General features: G+C 41.6%; 1 protein-coding gene and 1 long non-coding RNA gene across 3 annotated transcripts in view; one reads left to right on the top strand and one right to left on the bottom strand.

The window, feature by feature from the left end:
- Window positions 1-23,383, top strand: part of LOC122552994 (cyclin-dependent kinase-like 4) — a 67,994-nt gene that overhangs the window by 866 nt on the left and 43,745 nt on the right. For both annotated transcript variants that reach the window (XM_087991545.1, XM_087991546.1), the window contains exon 2: window positions 9,442-9,791. In XM_087991545.1, the coding sequence (XP_087847671.1) occupies window positions 9,624-9,791 (168 nt within the window). In that variant the 5' untranslated portion in view covers window positions 9,442-9,623. The remainder of the gene's footprint in view (window positions 1-9,441; window positions 9,792-23,383) is intronic.
- On the bottom strand, window positions 10,094-23,271 carry LOC148149005 (uncharacterized). The gene is made up of 3 exons (XR_015758501.1): window positions 23,201-23,271; window positions 12,366-12,420; window positions 10,094-11,102 (listed from the first exon to the last, which is right to left on the bottom strand). It is a non-coding gene; the product is annotated as an uncharacterized LOC148149005 (long non-coding RNA).

Below are 23,383 nucleotides of genomic sequence, written 5' to 3'. Positions count from 1 at the left end.
GTAAAATCCATCATCCCAAACTATTCTGTAAATCTCCTCTACAACCTCAAGAATCCCTGAATGGTTCTTGACTATGGTGACCAAAACGGTTTTAAAATCCCTTCAGTGATTTTCCATCACTCTTAGGCTCTGCAGATATCTTTAGATTATTATCAGCACTTCTAACAGTAAATTTTCCTAGTCTCCTATTTTAGTTTCACCAAGATAAACGATCATATTTCCTTAAATTACTGACTTCTTACAACCAGACTTTATTCAATAAACTTGATTTGGAGTTACCAGGGTTGGACTTTAGTACCTGTAAAATAGTGTGGGATTCTTAGGTCAATATGTCCATACTGCAAAAATATTATTTTGTTCCCAAATATAAAATAATTATAAGATGTTGCACGTTTCTCACTTGCAATCTGGAGTGTATTTCAGTTTCTGTAGTTTCCTAACCAAACAGCAACTTATTATGAATGCTTTTTAAATCAATGTTTAATGACAGTTCTAAAATATCCCAGTCTGATGCATTCTTTGATTTCAAAAAAGTAGAACAATTACGTTATAGTATTCATAGGACATGTCAAAACTTTAGTGGAAGAGCAATAAATTATGTTTAAAATGGTATAATGTTTCTCTTTGAATGGGGACTGAATGACCTCTTTTTCCTTTACCCTTACAAAACAGTAATTTATAGTGAGCCATGCACAATGGTACATCTAGCACACATTCTATCACATTTTTCTGTTGTGCATCAAGTGTCACAATAAATTTTCAAATTGCTCCATAAGTTTGCAAACAGAAAATGGAGATGTGAGAGTTTTAGCTTCTGAGAGAAACAACAAACAGAACAACATATGAACAAGTGAATTAGAAGTAAGTTATTCACTGATTATGGAGCCTGCTCTGCCATTTAGCAAGACCATGGTTGATTTGATTCTGGCCTCAATTCCACTCTCCTGCCTACTCCAGTATCTTTCTGCACTCTTCTTAGTCAAGGATCTATCTCTTCCAGCCTTAAAAATACTCGATGTGGAGGCTGGTACAATTGCAACATTTAAGAGACATTTGGATGGGTATATGAATAGGAAGGGTTTGGAGGAATATGAGCCGGGTACTGGCAGGTGGGACTAGATTGGGTTGGGATATCTGGTCGGCATGGACGGGTTGGACCGAAGGGTCTGTTTCTATGCTGTACATCTCTATGACTCTATGACTATGACTCTACAACTATATTTTCACTTCTTTCTGGGGAAGAGAGTTTCAAAGGCTCGTGACCCTCAAAAAAAATCATCTCCATCTTAAAAGGGGATCCTTCATTTTAAACTGTGTCCGGTGGTTCTACTCACTCCTATAGGGGGGAAACGCCTTCCAACATCCACCCATCATACTGATCTGGTTTATTCATGTCCTTTTGAGAAGGAAAGCTGCCATCCTTACCTGGTCTGGCCTAAATGTGAATCCAGATCCTCAACAATATGCTTAACTATTTTCTGCCTGCTGGGCAATTAGGAATTAAGCAAATAAATACTGGCCTAGCCAGCAATGTCCATATTCCATTATCAAATATGTAAAAATAAGATAGGGGAGGCGGTGGCTTGGTCATAATATCAGTGGACTAGTAATAAGACCATAAGACATAGGAGCGGAAGTAAGGCCATTCGGCCCATCGAGTCCACTCCGCCATTCAATCATGGCTGATGGGCATTTCAACTCCACTTACCCGCATTCTCCCCGTAGCCCTTAATTCCTTGTGACATCAAGAATTTATCAATTTCTGCCTTGAAGACATTTAGCGTCCCAGCCTCCACTGCACTCTGTGGCAATGAATTCCACAGGCCCACCACTCTCTGGCTGAAGAAATGTCTCTGCATTTCTGTTCTGAATTTACCCCCTCTAATTCTAAGGCTGTGTCCACGGGTCCTAGTCTCCTCGCCTAACGGAAACAATGTCCTAGCATCCACCCTCTCCAAGCCATGTATTATCTTGTAAGTTTCTATTAGATCTCCCCTTAATCTTCTAAACTCCAATGAATACAATCCCAGAATCCTCAGCCGTTCCTCATATGTTAGACCTATCATTCCAGGGATCATCCGTGTGAATCTCCGCTGGACACGCTCGAGTGCCAGTATGTCCTTCCTGAGGTGTGCGGACCAAAACTGGACACAGTACTCCAAATGGGGCCTAACCAGAGCTTTATAAAGTCTCAGTAGCACAACTCAGTGCTTTTATATTCTAACCCTCTTGAGATAATTGACAACATTGCATTCGCTTTCTTAATCACGGACTCAACCTGCATGTTTACCTTTAGAGAATCCTCAACTAGCACTCCCAGATCCCTCTGTACTTTGGCTTTACGAATTTTCTCACCGTTTAGAAAGTAGTCCATGCTTGTATTCTTTTTTCCAAAGTGCAAGACTTCGCATTTGCTCACATTGAATTCCATCAGCCATTTCCTGGACCACTCTTCCAAACTGTCTAGATCCTTCTGCAGTCTCCCCACTTCCTCAGTACTACCTGCCTATCCACCTAACTTTGTATCATCGGCAAACTTCGCTAGAATGCCCCCAGTCCCTTCATCCAGATCATTAATATATAATGCGAACAGCTGCGGCCCCAACACTGAACCCTGCGGGACACCGCTTATCATCGGCTGCCATTCCAAAAAAGAACCTTTTATCCCAACTCTCTGCCTTCTGTCAGACAGCCAATCCTCAATCCATATCAGTAGCTCACCTCGAACACCATGGGCCCTCACCTTGCTCAGCAGCCTCCCGTGTGGCACCATATCAAAGGCCTTTTGGAAGTCTAGGTAGATAACATCCACTGGGTTTCCCTGGTCTAACCTACTTGTCACCTCTTCAAAGAACTCCAACAGGTTTGTCAGGCACGACCTCCCCTTACTAAATCCATGTTGACTTGTTCTAATCCGACCCTGCTCTTCCAAGAATTTAGAAACCTCATCCTTAATGATGGATTCTAGACTTCTACCAACAACCGAGGTTAGGCTAATTGGCCTATAATTTTCCATCTTTTGCCTTGATCCTTTCTTGAACAAGGGGTTACACCAGCGACCAAGGCTACTGTTCTGTGACCATGGGTTAAAATCCATCAAGGCAGATGATGAAATTAGAATTCCACAAATCTGGAATTAAAATATAGTCTAATAGCGCTATGTAACCATTGTTGATTGTTGTAAACTAATATCGCTTAGGGAAGGAAAGCTGATGTGCCTTATTCCTGATGAAGGGCTCCTGCTCCTGCTCCTTGGATGCTGCCTGACCTGCTGTGCTTTTCCAGCACACACTCTTATCTCCAGCATCTGCGGTCCTCACCTTCTCCAAGCTGATGTGCTTACCTAGACTGCCCTATATGTGACTCCAGACTTGCAGGAATGTGGTTGATTCTTAGTAATCCTATGAAATGGCCTAGAAAGCCAGTTGGTTCAAGGACATATAGGCATAGGCAACAATTGCCAGCCTTACTTGACACGTTCAAACCCCATAATAAGAATAAAAAACCCTGTCCCTCAGGATGTTGTATGTTCCAATAAAATTACATCTCTTATCTTTATATACTCCAATGGATAAAGGCTTAGCCTTCCAACCTTTCCTCATAAAATAACCTCTCTAACCCAGATATCAATGGAGTGAACCCTCTCTGAACAGCTCCTAATGCATTTCTATCTTAAATAAGGAGAGCAAAACCATTTACAGTGCTCCAGATATGGTCTCATCAGCACTCTATACATTGTAGCAAAACACCCCTGCTTTCAATTCCATAACACTTGCAATAAATGAAAATATTCCATTTGTCTTCCTCATCACTTGCTGTACTTTTGTACCAACCTTTCAAGATTCACTTAGTAAGTCACTTCGATCCCTTTGTTCCTTAGGTTCTACAATTTCTCTCCATCTAAATAATTTATTGATTTTCTCGTCCTGTCCCAGAGTGGATGTTCCTATTTTCCCACATATATTCCATTTGCCATTTTTTTCTCTTGTCCAATTAATCTTATCTATATCCCTTCGCAGAGATTTTATGTCCTCATTGTAACTATCAACAAGTTTAGCAACCTTACATTTAATCCTTTCATCAAAATCGTGACATATTATAAGGTCCCAGCAATGTTCCCTGTGGTACTCCATTCATCATATCTTGCCAACTTTAAAATGATCCATTTATGCCTATCTTATTTCCTCTAACACATCTATCCCTAACATTGATGGGGCATGGGGAAACATTCTTATTTTGCATAGTAACTTTTGATGCAGCTCCTTATCACGTGTCTTATGGAAATCTAAATCGATCACATTCCCTTGTTCCCTTTGTCCACTTTTTTTAACTTCCTCAGAACTCCAATAAAGTATGTAAGCATATTTCACTTTCTTAAAACTATGTTGACTCTGCTGATTACATTGAGATTTTCTGAGTACTCGAACTTATGTAATAATGGATTCCAGCATTTTTCCAATGGGCAGGTGTTAAGCTAAATGGCCTCTAGTTTCCTGCTTTCCTGGTTTACTCTATTTAGGTCCATCCTCATAATATTGTGCACCTCAATTGAGTTATTCCTCAGCCTCCTCTTGTTCTAAGAAAATCAACCCCGGTCTATCCAATGTTTCTTTATAACTGCATTTGTGATATTAATGTTTCGAATCCAATGCCCCTTTGTCAGATGTAAATTTTCTCTTTATATAAGAGTTTTACTGCTTACATTTCAGAGATCTTTTGTAGGATTAGCTTTCAGAAGCATATGAAAACTTAAGTTTATGTTTACCAGATAGTAGCTCCTTTTTAGGGATCTGGTGTCTTTTCTTTAAGTGGTGGTTCCTTTATGGGTACCAGACTCCAATCCAAACCCCCTATTCTCCCTTTAACGGATGCTTCTGCAAATTTTCTCCATTTATCACCACCCTTCAAAATAGCATCCTAGAAACTTACTGGGGCTCTGTCAGTGTGCAAACGTGAAAGCTCTGCCAAGCATCTTGATCTTGGCTGTGTGAGTGACAGCCAGGATTGGACTTGTGTAGAGCTGAGTGACCGAGATCTTGGTCCCTGCTCAGAATTATGTTTCTAGGCAGTTTCTCCTTTGCCTTTAGCTACACCATTGCTAAAAAGGCCATGAAGACATCTTCATGAACCGTAGCTTGCTCCCGATTTCCTACTCCCTTTTTATTTGTTTTCGCTGCTCCTCCATGGCTTTCTCTCAATGTGATTGGTAATCAAAAGTCATCTTTGTGGCAGCAGTGGGACCAGCTAGAGTTACTGTACCAGTTTTTACAGTCACAAGTTCACTCCCTTCCAATCATTGATTTTTGACTCTGGAGAAATAACAAGAGTGGGGAGGGAGGTAACGTGATTGGAGTAGACAGCATGAAGAAGAAAACTAATTTTTTTTTTAAAACTAGAGTCATAGAGTAAAAGAAGCTATAATGAATCTTTGCAAAACATTGTTTCAACTGGTGCACTGTATCCAATTTTGTGCAAAGCACTTTATAAAGGATGTAGAAACTTAGAGTGGGTTTAAAGAATGGTTTCAAGGCTGTGGAACTTCAGTTTGCTGGAGAGATTGGAGAATGTTGAGTTGTTATTCTTAGTAAAAAGAATTTTGAGAGAAGATTTAATAGAATTGTTCAAAGTTCATGAGGGGTCTAGAGACTGTAGAGTAGAAACAAAAGCAAAGTAATGCAGATGCTGGAGATGTCAAATTAAAATAGAAAATGCTGGAGAAAACTTAGTAGATCTGGCATCAACTGTGGGATAGAAATCAAAATTGTTCAAAGAACAACACAAATAGGATCATGAGGAAGCCATTCTGTCACTTGAGCCAGCTTTACAAAAGATCATGGCTGACTGGAGCTTAATTTCGCTTTGGTTTCTGCACCACCATAACCATTGACTCCCTTGTAGATCAGAAGTCTGTCCAACTTAGCTTTGGCTGACATAGGTTCCACTGCTTTCCATGGAAAAGAGTTTCAAAAAAATGATCCTCTGAGAGAAGAAATTCCTCACTATCTCAATCATAATTGGAAGACCCTTTACTTTGAAAGTGTGAACCCTTGATCTGGATTTCTCCTCTGATCTGCCCTGTCGATACCCCCTAGCATAGGATCATAGAGTTTTAACAGCATGGAAAGAAGTCTTCTGCCATTATGTTCACAACTGGTCATCAAACATCAACTTATTAAATCCTATTTTCTAGCATTTGACCCATAGCCTTGTCTATGGTGTTGTTTCATGTACTCATCTGAATAGTTCTTAAATGTCTTGACGGATCACACTTCTACCACTCTTTTAGGAATGAGGTCCAGATACCTATTACTCTCCTGGGTGAAATCTTTTTCCCTCAAATCCCTCTAAACCTTCTGCTCCTTATCTTAAAACTGTGCCCCCGGTTACTGACCTCTCTACTAAGGGGAAAAGATTCTCCCTCTCTACCCTGTCTATATCCTTCGGGACAGTGTAATTCCTCCAATGGTCTTCTCTGCTCTAAGGAAAACAACCCCAGTCTATCTAGTCTTTCTTCATTGATAAATTGCTCCAACTCCGGCAATATTTTGATGAACCTCTCCTGCACCCCCTCTCATGCCATCGCATATTGTGACAACCAGAACACCATAGAGTACTCCAGATGTGGCCAATTAATGTTATGTACAGCTCCATCTTAATTTCCTTGCTTTTGTAGTCAGTGCCTTGACTAATAAATGCGAATTTTTCAAATGCCTTCTTAGCTAATTTGTTCAGTCCCCTTCATACATTTATGAACATGTGCATCAAGGTCCTCTGCTGTCCATAGGGTCCCACTACTCAATGTGTACTCCTTTGCCTCGTTAGTTCTCCAAAAATGAATCGCATCATACGTTTCAGAATTAAATTCCAATTGCTACTGTATGGCCCATCTATATCATCCTGTACCGTCAAGCTTTCCTCCTTGCTATTTACCACACCACCAATTTACGTGTCATCTGTGAACTTATGATCAACCTTCCTACATTCAAATCTAGATCATTAATGTACATAACAAAGAGCAAAGTATTCAGCACAGAACCCTGTGGTATGCCACTGGACACAGACTTTCAATCACAAAAGCACCCATTGACCATCACCTCCTGTTTCCAGCCTTGCTGTGCTCCTTTGTGCCTTAACTTGATTATATTTGCACTTCTAGGCTGACTTCATTCTTCTTCATCACCTACTGTACCTCTACTCCACATCCCACACAACTGCCAAATCAGTTTAAACCCACACAAACTCTACTAGCAAATCTCCCAGTAAGGATGTTGCTCCCATTTCCATTCAGGTGTTTCACTTGCCCCAGAAATAAATCCAGTGATCAACCAATGTAAAGCCCTCCCTCCTGCTTCAAATCTATAGCCATGTATTCATGTCTTCTATCTGCCTATTCCTATCCTCACAGTGCCACTTGCTAGTGAGTAATGTAGAAATTAGGAGAAAGTGAAGACTGCAGATGCTGGAGATCAGAGTCGAAAAGTGTGGGGCTGGAAAAGCACAGCAGGTCAGGCAGCATCCAAGAAGCAGGAGAGTCGATGTTTCGGGCATAAGCCCTTCATCATTCCTGATTTGTTGATTCTCCTCTTTGGATGCTGCCTGACCCACTGTGCTTTTCCAGCCCCACACTTTTCGACAGTGAGATTACAAACTTTGAAGTCCTGCTTTATACTCAACTCCCTGGTGCTTTAAATTCTTGTCACAGGACCTAATCTCTCTATCTGTTGTTAGTCCCATTGTGAATCACAATCTCTGACTGCTCATCCTCCCCTGTAGAGTGTCCTCCTGCCATTCAGTGACATCCTTGACACCAGCATCAGGGAGTACATTATCCCGGAGTCACATCTGTGGCCTCAGAAATGCCTATCTGACCCCTCACTATTGAATCTCCTACCAGTATTGTTCTCCCTCTCTTTCTGATCGCCCTCCCCTTCTTCAGCTGGGGTCTGGCTTTACTCCCCAGAGGAAAAGTCACTGTTGCCAATTTCCAGCTCTGAAAATCTGTTCCCAAGTGAGATGCATTTTGGGACTTTCCTGTCTGCCTGCCTGCCACTCTTCTTCTGACTGATGGTCAATCATTCTCTTTCTGACTGGTCTTCTTTAAGCTACATGGTGACCACATCTAAAATGTGCTCTCCACATAACCTTACCCTCATGGATGCACTTCAATGCCTCCAATAAATGGTGGCATAGTGGTTAGCACTGCTGCCTCACAGCGCCAGAGACGCGGGTTCAATTCCCGCCTCAGGCAACTGACTGTGTGGAGTTTCCTCCGGTTTCCTCCCACCGTCCAAAAATGTGCAGGTTAGGTGAATTGGCCATGCTAAATTGCCTGTAGTGATAGGTGAATGGGTAAATGTAGGGGAATGGGTATGGGTGGGTTGCTCTTCGGAGGGTTGGTGTGGACTTGTTGGGCCGAAAGGCCTATTTCCACACTGTAAATAATCTAATCTAAACTGTCAAACTCTGAAACCCAGTGCTCAAGCTTTTTTGTTTCAATCAGATCATTCTTCTAAAGTACAATGTATACAGAAAAGATTGACTCAATATTCACAAGACAACTTTTACATCCCAACATTAGCCTCGTGAGCTTTCTCTGAACTGTTTCCAACAAGTATATCTCTCCTGCAGCAAGAAGACAAAAAAATGATAACAGTACTCTTGGCCTGTGCAGTTTCAACAATACTTTTCTAATTCATTTCCCTTCCAATGAAGGCCAGCATCCATTAGCCTATGTAACTACTTGCTGGACTTGCATGCTAATTTCTGTGATTCATATACAAGGATGTCCAAATTGCTCTTACATTCTTCAATCTTGCTCCATTTAAATAATATTCTATCTTTCTTTTTCACCTGCCTAGTGGTCACCCTTACATTTTACATAATACTCCATCTGTCAAATTTTTGACCACTCAACTTATTTATATCTCTTTTGTGGACTCTTTGTATCTTCCTTATAGCTTTTTTCCTACCAATCCATATGCCATAAACTCTTTGTATCAGCAGCAAATGTGACCATGGTAGAATCAGTGTTTAATAATACGGATCATAAATAGATGAGGCCCTAGCACAGTTCTCTGTGACATTTCATTAGTTACAGCTTGTCAACTTTAAAATAACCCATTTATCCCAAGTCTTTGTTGTCTGCTATTTAGTGTTTCCATCATTGATAGAACCAAAAGACACTGATTTCAGGAGATAGGCTAAAGAACCAGAATATTTCAAGCAGTGAGTGGTTAGGATCTAGAATGCAGTGCTAAAGTGTGGTGGGTAGATTCATTTATAGCCTTCAAACTTGGATAGACTGTCCCTGTTTTTATTTCAGTTTGTGGGTAATTGTTGAACTACTTTAATGTTCTACATATAACTCGCTTGCAATATGTTACACAGTCAATAATTGTATGTACAGTGGTTTTTATATGAATTTATTTTCTCCATTTTCAGATAACTAACTCCTGTTTAAAATAAAGATCATCCACCATGGTATCAAATGGTATCACTGATATCAAATTTTCTTCCGTGCTCGTGGTTTTAGTTTGTAAGATATAGATTTAATCTGGACTACGCTTAAATTTACTATTGCTGCTACGCTCAAGATAATTATCCCAAATATATTTCGGGAACAAATGGAAAAATATGAAAAACTTGCAAAAATTGGTGAAGGCTCTTACAGTGTAGTGTTCAAGAGCAGAAACAAGGATACTGGACAAATTGTTGCCATCAAGAAATTTATGGGATCAGAGGACGATCCATTTATAAAGAAGGTAGCTGTGAGAGAGATCCGCATTTTAAAGGTATGACTTCAAAGCCTCTTTGTATTCTTTGATATTGGCAGTAAATAGAAGTTCATTGATGCATTCTTTTCACATTGTGTTCAATTTGCTGATGTTGGTGTCATTAGGAAAACAGTAATAGCAAAAAATATTTGTCTTCATACACAACCAGAGCACTTAAGAACATGTCTACACAGTTGCACTTCTTGTAATCATGAAATATTCTTTTTTTAAGATGTTTTACTCAATAGAATTTCCCCAACACAATTGTGCTTGTTTAAATCGGACTTTATTACTAAATTGAAATTAATCCTGAAGAACACTTTTCAACTTTATTAAGCAAGAAGGAAAATTAACTCACCAGAAAAGAACAATAGAAGCAATTTGCAATTAAATGGTCTGTTAGTATTATTTAGTTAAAAATCACACAACACCAGGTTATAGTCCAACAGGTTTATTTGGAAGCACTAGCTTTCAGAGCATTGCTCCTTCATCAGGTAGTTGTGAAGTGTAAAATCATAAACACAGTATTTACAGCAAAAGATTACAGTGTCATACAACTGCAATAACATATTGAACACGCCTGGATTGTTAAGGCTTCCATCTTTTAGAATATGTTACAGGTTTCGGTTCATTAATATGTAAATCCCAGAACTTCTTCTAAGTCATCTTCTTGAGGTAACTTAAGATTTTATAAGAAAAGGTGACATCTTAGCTCAGACAATGCATTAAACGTGTGAGGTCAGAGTCTGTCTGCATTCCAATCTTGAGTCAGACTAGTTCTATTTCCAAAGTGGAATTTACAAAATATTACATGTATTGACTGCCTGCATTGACTGTGTGCAGATTGTGCATTTTTGAGCAAAATAGAATGTATCTGCAAATATAATTCTGCAAATACAAATTCACCCCAATACACACTCTCACACTCACATGCACACGCACACACACTCTCTCTCTTTCTCTCTCTCATGCACATAAACACACATATATAAGTCTATGGAATGAATTTGTATTTGCAGAATTATATTTGCAGATAAATTCTATTTTGCTCAAAAAATGCACAATCTGCACGCAGTCAATGCAGGCAGTCAATACATATAATATTTTGTAAATTTTGTAAACTGTTTGGCTTGCTGGGGCTAATTCAGAGGGCACTAAGAGTCAGCCAATTGCTATGAGTCTGGAGTCACATGTAGGCCAGAACAGGTAAGGGCAACTGATTTTCTTCCATAAAGGACATTAGTGAACAAGATGGATTACGTCCGAAACATTGACTTCTCCACCTCTGATGCTGCTTGACTTGCTGTGTTCTTCCAGCCTCCAGCATGTCTATTTTACAACAATCAGCAGGTATTACATCGTCACCATTAGCATAGTGTTTTAAAGAATTCCAGATTTTCTTGAGAGCATTAGCCTGAGATTCTGGATCACTAATCCAGTGACATTACCACAATGTCATTAGTTTCTTCCTTATAATATAACATATTGTATAATGTTCATTGAAATGTGTGTTAGAAATAAAAGATACTTTATAAATATAAGTCTTACTTTTAGTTCAGTTTGCCTTTCCCAATCTGTTTCTTGGTAATAAAACTTTTCATAAAAACATAGAATAGTTATAACAGAAAAAGAGAACAACTGTCCTGTGTCTGTGCTAGCTGTCTTCCTGCATATTTATCCGTAGCTCCGTAAATATTTTCTCTCCATAATTATCTAATTCCTTTTTTTGCTAATCACATTAAATCAGTGTCCTCTGGAAGCAGTTTCTTATTATCCACTGTGTCCAGGTGATCAGAATCAGCTTTCCTGTCTATCCACATAAGTGCCTCATCTTTGAAAGCAAATTAATAGATATTTTTCTGCACCCTCTCAAAAGCAGTACTCAGAATTGAAAACAGCACTCCAGTTGTACCAATGTTGTATAAATGATCATCATCACTTCCCAGCTTTGGTACTCTATATGATTATTTGTAAAGCCCAGAATGCTGCATGCCTCAATAACCTCTTTTCCAATTTGTTGCCACTTCAGTAATATTTTTAATTTAATTCTTGGGATATGGGTGCCACTAGCTTGGCCAGCATTTATTGCCCATTCTTAGTTGCCCTTGATAAGGTGTTAGTGAGCTGCCTTCTTATACCACTGCAATCCATGTGCCATTGGTTAACTCACAATATCGTCAAGGAATTCCAGGTTAATTTGCGCATATATACCAGATCTCCCTGCTCCTGCACTACCTTTAAAATTATATTCTTCATTTTATATTGCCTATCTGTGTTCCTCTGACTAAAATGTCTGCCTGTTTCATATCCATCCATATGATCTAATGTTATCCTCCTCACCAATACCTTTATGTCATCAGTAAATTTTTACATTGTGTCCAGTACACTCCTTAATATGTATCTAAAAAAGCTGTGGTCCTAATACCAACTCCTGAGGAGCCTCAATATACACTGTCCACCAGTCTGGAAAAGAATATTTAACACTGCTCACCACTTTCTTCTCTTTTTTTTGTTTGCCTGACTTTACCACCCTCATGGCCCCCTTCACATTATTTATCATCCTGACGGGTGGTTTGTTGCTGTCTTACTCACCCATTTCTCTATTCCATTTCCTTGTGTTCTGCCTTTCTCTGTTTTCCTTCTCCTCCTCCATGAAAAAAAAATTAGAAGGCAATTAAGAGCATACATTACATTTTCAATTGCTTCAATTTTTGCAAAGCAATACACATTTGCCTCCCCACTGGTCACCAGTATTTTTTTCAAACTTTATACTGTAGTATTTGCTATTAATGTTCAGACTGATTAATACTACCAGAAGTTTTAGTATTTAGATGTAAATATGAATACATGAAATCTGAGCAGAAGTTGACCAATCAGTCTCAAGCCTGCTCCGCCATTCAATAAGATCTTGGCTGATATGTTTGTGTTTCGAAATCTACATTCCTATCTACCTCCAATAACCTATGATTCCCTTGCCTAACAAAAGTTTATTTACCTCTGCCTTAAAAATATATGACCCTGTTTCACTGCCTTCTGAGGCAGAGTTCCAAAGCTGCACAACCCTCTGAGAGAAAAAAGGTTCTCTTCATCTCTACCCAATCTCTAATTTTAAAGATATGCACCCTACATATAGATTGTCCTAAAACAGTAAACATCCTTTCCACATTCACATTATCAAGACCATTCAGGATCTAATACACTTAAATCTAATCACCTTCACTCTTTTGAACTCCAGTGGAAACAAGCAAAGCCTGTATCCTCATCAGACAACCCACTCCTTCCAGTTATCAATCTACTGAACCTCCTCTGAATGACTCCAATACATTGACATCCTTCCTCAAATAGAGAGGACAAAACTGCACACAGTATTTAAGATGTGGCTTCACCAATGCCCTCTATAATTGAAGCATAACATCCTTACTTTTAAGTTCAGTTCCTTTCTTATAAAGGATAGTGTACCATTAGCTGTCTTATATATACCTGCATATGAACTTGTTGTGATTCATGAACTAGAATACCTAATCCCACTGTACCTCATAGTTCCTCAGCCATTCTCCATGTAAGTAATACACTGCATTTTTCATTCTTCCTGTCAAAGTGAATAACTTAGATTTTCACTTCATTTGCCAGAATTTTGCCCACTCACTCAATCTTTCTAGATACGTCTGCAACCATCTATTTATGTGTCATCTGTGAATTTAGTTACCATGTCTTTACCCCCTCATATAAGCCAATAGTGTAAATTGTACATGTTGTAGTTCCAGCACACATCCCTGCGGGACACAGCTCATCGCATCCTACCTAATAGGCAAAGACTTATTTATGCATATTCTCTATTTATTGCTTGCCAATCAATCTTCTTTCTATGATAATATGTTACTCCATAATGTTATGTTGGTGTTTCCATTGGAACCAGTGCCATCCTCTAATATCTGCCTTACTATTTTTCATTCTTTACTTTCCTGGTCTTAAGGGGTCATAAAAAATGGTATCGGGAATGTATAGTCCTCATCGCTTTCACTGCTAGAGTCCCTCTGTTTCCCAAGGGTAATGGCTTTGATTTCCCAAATCACTTCCTGGACAGGTCTCGACAGGTTGGATACAAATTCTGTGTGGGCTTGGGAATCGGGAATGAAACTGACAGGACTGTCATCTCATACTTCAATTTCTTGTTCTCTTTTTTAGCTCCTGATTTTTAAGGTAAGCTGTTTCCTTTTAGGATCTTTCTCTCTGCAGCTGTTCATGCAATGCTTTTAATTGCTTTTTAAGTTGGGTTACTTCACGATCATGGGCTGATCAGGACATGACTTCATTTCTCTGGTAAATTTGTCCCATTAATCCAAGGGATCATTTAATTCTATCTTTATTTTTCTGTCAGGTGGTTTTCCCAGACCCGTCTCATGTCATCTATATGGTCCACTGTCCTTGGGTGTTATTAGAATTCTGCCTGATTTTGGTTAGGGTCTTCTCTAACGAGAGGTAGTTCTGCAACTGCTGCAGCATTTCTTCCTCAGTAATGTGAGGACGGGCGAGCCTGCCTCTGGATGTTGTAGGTGGTTTCCCATGGTCATTCATGAACACCCTAATTCATGCGTCGTGGGCAGTTTCCTGCCATGGGCAATTCCCTGCCATAGAAGATGGGTTAGAACATGCTAAATGCTGGCTGCTACTTCTGATGGGATTTTGTCTGGTCTGCTTGCATAATTAGCCCTTTTGTCTTTTAAAATTAATAAATATTAGTAAAAATACTAGGCCTATATGTTCTAAATAAGTTAGAAATTGTAATAAAAGAATAAAGGCTATTAAACTGATTACTGTAGTTGTGTGGTGAGATTTATTTACTCTTTGCTGGTATGAATTTCATTCTTTCATGCAATTTCATGCAAGTGCTTAAAGGGATACTGACCTGGTTAAAAGGTATTTAACAGGTATTTAATCTATTCAGATCCAGGAGATGGTTGGTAAGGACTGATTAATATTATAATGTTTCATGGTGATTTGATGGGGATGGTATTGTTCTGTATGCTGATAAGGTGTGGAAATGTAGTAATGGGTTTGAAAGGATTGTTTTTAAAATTTGGATACTACAGAACCGTGGTTTTATGAATGAATGGATGAAACTGTGTTATAGTAAATAACGGGTTAGTAAAGGGTTATGAATGAATGAACGGGAACTCGGTATTAATGAATATAGCAAGCTGGTGAATGAATTAATAAAGATAGCCTCTAACACAACATCTCATAAAACAATATCTCACAGAAGGATAGAAAGGGGTCAAGAGAGGAGGGGGAGTAAATTACTGCAGATGCTGGAATCTCAACTGAAAACAAAATGCTGGAGATCACAGTGGATCAGGCAGCGTCCATGGAGAGAAAGCAAACTAAGGATTTGAGTCTAGCTGACTCTTCATCAGAGCTCAGGTTCATAGTTTCTTGAAAGTGGAATGCCAGGTTCACAGGATGATGAAGAAAGTGTTTGGTATGCTTGCCTTTACTAGCCAGTGCATTGAATGTAGGAGTTGAGAGGTCATATTGCAGCTGTACAGGACATTGGTGAGGCCACTTTTGGAATACTGCGTTCAGTTCTGGTCTCCCTGCTAAAGTAAGGATGATGGAAGGGTATGTGAATAGACAAGGTCTTTTTTCCAGGGAGGACAAGTTCAAAACTAGTGGGCATAGATATAAGGTGAGACAGGAAGGATTTAAAAAGGACCTAAGAGGCAATGTTTTAACACAGAGGGTGATGTATGTATGGACTGAGCTACCAGGGAAAGTGGTAGAAGCTGTTACAGTTAGAACATTTAAAAGGCAGCTGGATGGGTATATGAATAGGAAGGGTTTAGAGGGATATGGGCCAAATGCTGGCAAATAGGACTGGATATCTGGTCAGCATGGACAAGTTGGACCGAAAGGTCTGTTTCCACGATGTACAGATCTATGACTCTATTTAATTCCTTGCTCTTATAAATTAGTTTAAAACCTTCTCTACCTCTCTGGTTATGCAATCGGTGAGAACTCTGGCCTCACCAAACAGCTCGCTCCTTTCTGTTTAATTTCAATAAAATACTTTATTCATAAAATTTATAAACACAAACATTACAAAAAAATTTTACTTGAACATGACAAGACTTGCAAGGTAACAGTCTTCAATGAGGTGGCATGATGTTAGCACTGTGGTTAGCACTGCTGCCTCACAGTGCCAGGGATGTGGGTTCAATTCCAGCCAATGGGCAACTGTCTATGTAGAGTTTGCACATTTTCCCTGTGTCTGCGTGGGTTTCCTCCCACAGATCAGAGATGTGCAGGTTAGGTGGATTGGCCTTGGTAAATTGCCCATAGTGTTCAGGGATATGCAGGCTAGGTAGATTAGCCATGGGAAATGAAGGGTTACAGGGATAAAGTTGGGGTGGGTCCAGGTGGGAAGCCCTTCAGAGGATCAGTGTGGACTTGATGAGCCCAATGACCTGCTTCCATACTGTAGGAGTTCTGCGATATTTAGCAACATCAGGGAGGCCTTAACCTGCAGGCGCCGGTGCCAGGAATAGTCACCCCCCTCAGGCTCGCATCCTTCCTGATGGACTTGGCAAATGGCTCTATGCAGCACACAAACAAGGCAGGAGAGAGAGGGCAGCCCTGCCTAACTCCAGATCTGACTGGGAAGCTATCTGATTCCCACCCATTGATTGAGACTGCACTGACAATGTTGGTGTAGAGCAGTCTGATTCAATTGCAGATTCCCTCCCCAAAGCCCATTTTGGAGAGAACATCTCTCATATACCTGTGTGATATCCTGTCAAAGGCTTTCTCCTGGTCCAGGCTGATCAGGCAGGTGTCCAACCCTCTGTCCTGCATGTAGGCGATCGTATCCCTGAGGAATGCGAGACTCTCAGCAATCTTCCTGCCCGGTACAGCACAGGTTTGGTCAGGGTGAATCACCAACCTCAGAGCAGACCTGACCCGGTTGGCGATTACCTTTGACAGAATTTTGTAATCCGCATTCAACAGTGAGATTGGTCTCCAATTTTTGAGTTCCTCCCTCTCCCCCTTCCGCTTGTAGATGAGGGTGATGATGCCTTTCCTCATGGATTCACTCATGGTACCTGCCCAAAGCATACTGAAATACACCTCCAGCAGGTCCTGGCCAATCAAGTCCCACAGAACGGATACCCAGGCCGGAGGCGCGGCTATCGTTGCCCCCCGACCAAACTGACGGCCCATGGGCCCATAAGCTCGACCATCTCCTGTAGCTGCTGAGGTGCGGTGTCCCACACTCCTGCAGGAACAGGACGTCGGCTTTAACGTTGGCCAGGAAGGCCATCGTAGAAACACATCGCGTAGCCGATTTGATGCTACGCACATTGATGCTGGCAATTTTTAACCCCATTTTAACAGTTTACGAGTGACAGTGTCCATTTGCTGCTGGTCTTGCCCCTCTGGGGTAGCTGCGTATCCCTGTAGTGACTGCAAACTGCTGGACCCTCCCAGGGCTGAGGTAGCTGTCCTGCTCCACGCTGAGGCCATTTACCTGCTCTGGTGTCTTCGGGTCGGGTCCAGGGTCCGCACAGTCCAGTTCTCCATGTGACAGCGGGGCTGTCACAGGACCGCTGCTTCCAGTTACCTGGAGCTGTGGGCCGGTGGGTACCTCTAGGTTCTCACTGGGTGGGGGGAGGCCTTTACCCATCCCCTTAGAGGAATCGCCTTTTCCTGTTTGGGCGGTGCTGCCCTCCATTTTCCCCGCGGCGCTCTGTCTCTTTCTCTGGTGACGACCCTCCTTGCACCCATCCTCACCATCGGAAGAGCTGCCTGTATCCTTGTCGTGTAGGTGTCGCTTCCCCCTTCACTGGGTGGCGTTGGGGGCCTTGTGAGGTTTCCTCTTCCTGCTTTTGACAGTAATCCAATCCTCTGCCTCCTTTTATCCCTCCTCTTCCATTTCCTCCGTCTGTCTTGAAGGAGCTTGGATTGACTGCTGCATCTCCCCGCTGTCTGCCGTCTGCTCCACTATAGCCTGCCCTTCCTTCTGGGTGCCTCCAGACACCATTCCTGTGCTGTTTTGTGGTACCTTGCTGGTCTTAGGTGGTCCACGGCTCGTGTTGCCACCTCCGGCCATCTGTGCGTAGGTGGCGGCCCCTCGACTTGGGCAGGCCTTGTACATGTGGCCCACCTTTCTGCATAGATTACAGTTCTTGGCCTCCTTACATTCCTTGGTCGGGTGGCCTTCCTGCTTGCAGTTTCGGCAGACGGTCACCTTACAATCCGTCGGCATGTGGCCAGACCTCACGCAGGTTCGGCACACTTTCAGCTGCCCTGCATATGTCATGTAACCTCTGCTTCCTCCAATGGCAAAGCTGGAGGTTGGGTGGAGGATGTTCCCACTGGCATCGACCCTCAGGGTTACCCTGACCTGTCGTTTGCTGGTCCAGATCCCGAAAGGATCGACCACATTGGTGCTCTCTCCCTCGACCTGGAAGTATCTTCTCAAGAAGGTCAGGACATCTGCTGCTGGGACGTGAGGGTTGTACATCTGGAGTGTTACAACCCGACTCCTCTGCGCAGGAAGCACACACAACGGGACCACCGACAAGATGGAGAACAGAGGTTCCCCTTCCTTCTCCTTGAAGACCTTCAGGAGCTGCTCGCAATTCTTCACGCTCCTGAAGGTCACGTCGAAATAGCCTGCCGCAGGGAAATCTTGCAGGCAGTACACTTATTTTAATTTCAAAAATATACTTTATTCATAAAATACTTTAATGGTCTGTACAGTTGGACATGCACCTGTCCTTCGTGGAGAAGTTTATGAAGGAAAACACCTTTGACCACAAGTCCATCAGGAAGTGGTCAGCACGTAGTGTCCTTGAGTCCCTTCGGGAAAAGGAGAGGGCGGATGCTATCGAGTGGTTCCCTGAGCAGACTGTCAAAGCCATTTGGCAGAATGCCTCATCGCCAGAACTTTCCAACAAGCACCAAGACATGGTGGTGAGAAGGGCTCTGCCTGTGAGATCCTTTATGCATGCCCGGACTCTCAGCCGCACTGCACGCTGCCCTCGAAGCAGCTCCAGGAGGGACGAGACTGTCACACACCTCCTTCTGGAATGTGCCTACGCAGAAGAAGTCTGAAGAGGAATGCAGTGGTATTTGTCGAGGTTCGTCCCAAGCAGCGCCGTGACGCGGGACTCCGTGCTCTACGGCCTGTTCCCCGGGACGCACACCGAGACGAACATCAACTGTGCCTGGGGGATCATCAACTCGGTGAAGGACGCTCTCTGGGTGGTCCGAAACCTGTTGATCTTCCAGCTGAAGGTGTTGACCCCGACTGAGTGTTGCAGACTGGCACATTCCAAGGTCCAGGACTACGTGTTGAGGGACGCGCTGAAGCTTGGGGCAGCTGCCGCCAAGGCGCGGTGGGGAAAGACCACCGTGTAACATCTGCTTGCCTAAGCACAGGGGGCCCACGCAGTCATTTGGGCTCTGCTGACGCCTCAGCTAAATATATGGGCACATGATTGAAAAACATACAGACCTGTATATAAAAATGATAAATTCTGATCTCTGTATGTAAATGTTTACATATGTATGGCATGACCAACTGTACAGACCATGAAATTATTTTATGAATAAAGTATATTTTTGAAATTAAAAAAAAAGTTCTGCGATATTTAGCAAACACGGATCTGGACCAGATGGGCCAATGGGCTGAGAAGTGGCAAATGGAGTTTAATTCAGATAAATGCGAGGTACTGCATTTTGGGAAAGCAAATCTTAGCAGGACTTATACACTTAATGTTAAGGTCCTAGGTAGTGTTGCTGAACAAAAGACCTTGGAGTGCAGGTTCATAGCTCCTTGAAAGTGGAGTTGCAGGTAGATAGGATAGTGAAGAAGGCGTTTGGTATGCTTTCCTTTATTGGTCAGAATATTGAGTACAGGAGTCGGGAGGTCATGTTGTGGCTGTACAGGACATTGGTTAGGCCACTTGGAATATTGCGGGCAATTCTGGTCCCCTTCCTATCGGAAAGATGTTGTGAAACTTGAAAGGGTTCAGAAAAGATTTACAAGGATTTTGCCAGGGTTGGAGGATCTGAGCTACAGGAAGAGGCTGAACAGGCTGGGGCTGTTTTCCCTGGAGCGTCAGAGGCTGAGGGGTGACCTTATAGAGGTTTACAAAATTATGAGGGGCATGGATAGGATAAATAGGCAAAGTCCTTTCCATGGGGTCGGGGAGTCCAGAGGGGAAAGATATAAAAGAGACCTAAGAGGCAACTTTTTCACGCAGAGGGTGGTACGTGTATGGAATGAGCTGCCAGAGGATGTGGTGGAGGCTGGTACAATTGCAACATTTAAGAGGCATTTGGAAGGGTATATGAATAGGAAGGGTTTGGAGGGATGTGGGCCGGGTGCTGGCAGGTGGGACTAGATTGGGTTGGGATATCTGGTCGGCATGGACGGGTTGGACTGAAGGGTCTGTTTCCATGCTGTACATCTCTATGACACATCAGTCAGGGATGCTGCCCAAAGGTAAGACATTTCAAATTACAAATGATGCAATCAATGTAAGGTTTTATATTCAACGAGATTCACTCTGAAATTTCTCATTACATTTTTGATTCTCTTGATTTGCAACAAACATACTTTGGGGCATACATCCCAAAGAGCATTACAATTTCCAGCCCTAGAGGGCGCTATAGACGAACGGCCTTAGACAGAGGCTTTTCTCCACAGTGCGTTTGACATAGATTAGATTAGATTAGATTACTTACAGTGTGGAAACAGGTCATTCGGCCCAACAAGTCCACACCGACCCTCTGATAGCTGCCTCATGTTTTAGTGAATCCTTCAGCATGTAGTCCTGAACCTTAGAATGTATCAGTCCACAACACTCAGCTGAGGACAGCACCTTACACTAAAAGCTGATGAGTATTTGGGGAGACCAAAGAGTACCCTTCACTGAGCTGATGTTATGACCCACTGGGGTAGTGTGCCATAAATTGAGACCCACTATTTCTGTAGTCAAAGCAAACGTTAGGAAGTTTTTAATAAGTTATTGCACAGTACCCCAATCTACCTGTCTTTCAAACCATGGTTGATAGAAAACACGGGCTAAGTTTCTGTACAAATCAAGAATTATTATTTATTACAAGTAGTTAGACTGGAGCTACAGGTAAACAGATATCAATCATTGGCATATAACACTACTAACAAAAGCTGTCATCCCTTTGAGCTCCCCTTTACATAGACCCACAAACAAACAAATAGGTAAATTATTGGCTGAGGTAGGAAAAAAACTTAACTTCAGTGGCCTTTGCTATCCAGTTCCAATGTTTCAGCCATCCATACCCATGTTGTTCAGTTATCTTTCTCTAGAAGCTTTCACTGGTTTGTACAAAGCACAGAATGACCAATTCACTTGAAAAATCTCTCTGGTTTATCAACCCAAATGTCAAAGCTCACAGACACTGATGCATGAAAGCTAATTGTTCTTTTTCAGGTTTAAACTGAGTTTTTACTGCAAAGAACATGCACCTTCTGTTGAGGAAAACAATTACACACACTTGTGTCTTCTCTCTCTCCCTGTGTCTGTCTTTGCAACTTGTTTCAGTTTCAACCTGCTCAGTTAGCTGAGAACCAAACAGCTTCACTTTTAAACATCTCCTCAACCCCTAATCACCAGCACACTCCACAGCTACAAAAATTGAGTTCAAGTTAAATTTCAAATTATGCAGTCATCCCTGATTTTAAAACATACATTTTTCGTTGCAGTCAACAGTTTCTAAAGGCTCAAAAATAAAATGTCAGTGTTTACAATGGTCTTCCAGGTACAGTTGATGTGTCTTGGTGTGTAACATTGGGAACATCCTATAGAACAGAAACCTGTGTCACAGTTGCTCAGGATGAACCTTGACAAAAACCACTGCATCTCTCTCCAGACTTTCAGGTATCTGATGGAAAAAGCCATTCATAGCACCAGGCTACATACTAGTGTTTATTTGTAAGTCTTGGTGATGAGGCATTCTGCCAAATAGTTTGAACCAACCAACAGGACCTATCTTTCTAACAAGGCCTTGAGGATATTATATGTAGACTACTGTCTCCTGTATTTGTGGTCAGTGTTTTTCTGCATAAATGTTTCCACAAGGGACAGTGCAGTCCAACTAATTGGAGTGTTCCACAGCAATGTGCCTTAACCCATCCTTCCTAACAGTGGTGATAATACTGGGCACTTGGGATTTTCATACTGAGGGTCTATGCACAGCTTGATGCAATTGTATACTTGGTTTGGTCATCAATATGAGGAGAAATTTTCTATTTAAGAGTCATAGAGATGTACAGCATGGAAACAGACCCTTCGGTCCAACTTGTCCATGCTGACCAGATATCCCAACCCAATCTAGTCCCACCTGACAGCACCTGGCCCATATCCCTCCAAACCCTTCCTATTCATATACCCACCCAAATGCCTTTTAAATGTTGCAATTGTACCAACCTCCACGCCATAGCAAAAACCTTCATAACAGTAAAGACCCCCATTAGATCACCAACATTTATGAAAACAACCACTTACAGTTGTAGGCTACTTCTAACCTTACAAAATGTTCCAAGCCACTTTACTATTAAAACAAAATGACATTAATTTCAAATTTAAAGCTAGCCTGATGCAAATATGGAATGTTGTTAATACCTTCTGCTTTAGTAAAATGTTAAATATTTTTGATAGCGCTGTGCCTCCTTAATGCATTTGGTATTTCCTACTCAGTTCAGTAAATGGAAGCGTCAACTACCAGAGCCCGAAGAAACTTTGGCCTCTGACTATATTCCTTAAAGTCTTAACCAGTGTCTACGTACGTTAGGCACGTTACTTAAAATTACGCAAGGCACGTATGTTATTTAAAATTTTCACAATCTGAGAAGTTTCTTTTTTTTTAATGCGATACGATACTGCTTTATAAACAGTATGTACACAGATCGCAGAGATTGTTGTTTTTAAAAACTGCTCCAAAAATAAAACACTTGGAAATGACGGCCTCCTGCATGTGAAAATCTGGTTGTAAATTTAAAAGTGCGTTTAAGCAATTTCTCTACAACCACAGAAACTCCTCCATAACATTAACTCAGGAGCTCTTGCCAGTTTTATGGCACTGATGTAGTTGGGACAGGGGCATAAATCGCCATAAATGCCCTGTACTTTTTATGCAAACTTCCGCAATCGTTTGGTAATTTATTTTGGCGCCAATTACGGTGGATAATCAAGATTCGTGATAAAGATCAACAGTTAAAATGATAATCACTAATCGCGCATCATTTCTATGGTCAAATGTAAAGATAAATATGTCAACATTTTTGAACTCGGTGGCAACCGAGTTGAAATTTCTGCATTTTCTCTTCCTCCGAGCTCCGCATGTTCATGTAATTCCCATATTAAGCAGTGTAATATTACCTTACTCCACTAATTCGAAATTTCAACCCAAACGCTCAAACATATAAAGAGAATAAATAAGCAACGTTGACGCCGATCAAATCAGGATTATATACGTCACTGAATACCAGCCCACACAAAAATCCAGCTCATTTACATACGCATAATGTTCAGCATAACACTTTACAAAGAAAAGAAATACAT

This window comes from Chiloscyllium plagiosum, unplaced genomic scaffold (assembly GCF_037043375.1).
Source record: "Chiloscyllium plagiosum isolate Xiang-an unplaced genomic scaffold, Cpla_swu_hap1 HiC_scaffold_10, whole genome shotgun sequence".
In the NCBI taxonomy this organism is placed as follows: Eukaryota; Metazoa; Chordata; class Chondrichthyes; order Orectolobiformes; family Hemiscylliidae; genus Chiloscyllium; species Chiloscyllium plagiosum.
The sequence above is the reverse complement of the archived record's forward strand: the minus strand, read 5'-3'. Positions and strand labels throughout refer to the sequence as shown.